Here is a 2,521-nt window from a genome sequence, read left to right as displayed (position 1 = left end):
TATATATATATATATATATATATATATATATATATATATATATATATATATATATATATATATATATATATATATATATATATATATATATATATATATATATATATATATATATATATATATATATATATATATATATAGATATAGATATAGATATAGATATAGATATAGATATAGATATAGATATAGATATAGATATAGATATAGATATAGATATAGATATAGATATAGATATAGATATAGATAAGATATAGATATAGATATAGATATATATATATATACCCACCCACCCACCGACACACACATACACACACACATATATATATATATATATGCGGTGTATACCTGTTATGCTTGCAATGCGAACTCCGTCAATCGTAAACTGGTTGAGCATCCTTGTAAGAGATTTAATAACACCCTGGATCATCTCTTCATCAGTCAGTGGAGGGGTGTAGTCTATGATGGGTGCTGGGGGCAGTGCCACTACTGGCGCAGCTGGTGCGACTGGAAAAGTTTATGAATAATTGTCAGTATGATTATAAAATTCAATCATATATATATATATATATATATTTATATCCGCACACAAATACACTTACACACATACACAAACAAACATACACACATATATAAATATGTATATATACAAGTATACACAAAAAACAAACACACACACACACACACGCACACACATACATATACACACACATATATATATATACCTATGTATATGGATATGTATATGTATATGTATATGTATATGTATATGTGTATGTATATGTATATGTATATATGTATGTAAATGTATATGGATATGGATATGGATATGTATATGTGTATTTGTATGATAAGCTATAGGTTGGATACGTACGACTGGAAACATGTATGGATACATATTTTTATACACATGTTTATATTTGTATATAATCGCAACATGAATGAATTTATAATCTGGATGCATATTAGTATACAGCACGTGTGTAGTCGATTTAACGAGAAAAAAAAGGTATAAATGAGAAGCATAGAGCTAATAAATACACAGTTGTTCAATGTTCAAGCCAGCAATGATGGTAAATTCACTCCTATATACCAGCCTTATGGCCACACGCCCATAAACCGAGTTTCTGACTGGATAAACTTAGATATCAGTCAAGTACATCCAACTAGTCACTGCCCAACTTGCTCCTGGCCCGTCATTCACCCACTTGCCAACTCCTCTTTGTACTATGTCCATTAACTTCCCACGCGCATACATCATGTGTTCCCACAAGCACACCAATTGTCCCCCTGCACACCACAGGGCGCGCCGGGCACGGTGCTAAACCAAGTTTACACGCAGAAAAAACCGCGTTTATCAAAACCTACACACCTTCCTCCGAGTGGGTCTTGGCGTCACTCGACAGTGTTGCGGTCCTTTCGTCGTTGGCCCTGTCTGCCTCGGCTTTGGCCTGGATGGATTTGCGACGGTCGTCGTCGCATTTCTTGAGCGATTGTTTGACTCTGGACTCGGCTATGGCGTACAGCGCATCGGCGTCTTCGCACACCTGTGGGGTGTGAGGGGCGTGTCGCCAATTCGGTGTTTTTGATGTCGCATATTGCTACGCTGTCTGATGTATCCGCTAGTTCATATACTTTATCGATGGCGTATCTAACCAGCTTCCTGAGTGGCTGTGCTTTCTCGTGGCGTAACTGGTAGTACAAAAAGCCGTGCACCGGGAACTGTACGTAAACGTATCACGAGCGTTACCATGTACACATATGTACAAGCGTACACAAACACGTACAAACAAACAAACATGTGCGACTCTACACACCATAGACCCGGCTTCATTGTATATCTTAGCATTAGCATATACATGTATGTCCAAGCGTACACAAACAAGCACAAACAAACAAACACGTGCAATCTACACACCATAGACCCGGCTTCATTGTATATCTTAGCGTTGTCGCGCATTTTCGCAACATCCACCAACATCTCCTGCAGTGCCTTGTAGGCCGTCATCCCACTCACACTGATTGATACAGACAAGGTTGTGACCAGATGAATGTGAGAGGTATGGATGTGTGTAGTATGGATACAGATCTGTACATACAGTATATACGATACAGTATGACTATTTACATATCTATATATATACACCATACAACATATATGATTCACTGTAACTATTACATATGTATATACATCATACAACAATACAATTCACAACAACTAACACACACACACATATACATATATATAACTATCACAATCACGCACACACACAAATATATATAATTATCACAATCAAACACATACATACATAAATTCTGTAATTGCATATCCAACAGCGTCGCATGAAATTTTGTGTAGCAAACCACAGCTGTCGAACTGCATGGAACAGATCCGTTTGCGAATATATGATCTCAGATAGATGTGTGTATATTCGTTTCATACAGACAGGCCAATTTATATTTACATATGCGCACACACACACACACACACACACAGACACACACACACACACACACACACACA

At 36.7% G+C, this 2,521-nt stretch overlaps 1 protein-coding gene across 1 annotated transcript in view; it reads right to left on the bottom strand.

Moving 5' to 3' along the window:
- Positions 1 to 1,544, bottom strand: part of SARC_11831 (hypothetical protein) — a gene marked incomplete at both ends in the record, with an annotated part of 7,599 nt that extends 6,055 nt beyond the window's left edge. Inside the window, 2 exons of the mRNA XM_014294075.1 lie at positions 346 to 504; positions 1,370 to 1,544. Of these exons, the coding sequence (XP_014149550.1) occupies positions 346 to 504; positions 1,370 to 1,544 (334 nt within the window). The remainder of the gene's footprint in view (positions 1 to 345; positions 505 to 1,369) is intronic.
- Between the last annotated feature and the right edge of the window lie 977 nt (positions 1,545 to 2,521).

Source organism: Sphaeroforma arctica (assembly GCF_001186125.1).
Source record: "Sphaeroforma arctica JP610 unplaced genomic scaffold supercont1.1905, whole genome shotgun sequence".
Taxonomy (NCBI): Eukaryota; class Ichthyosporea; order Ichthyophonida; genus Sphaeroforma; species Sphaeroforma arctica.
The sequence above is the reverse complement of the archived record's forward strand: the minus strand, read 5'-3'. Positions and strand labels throughout refer to the sequence as shown.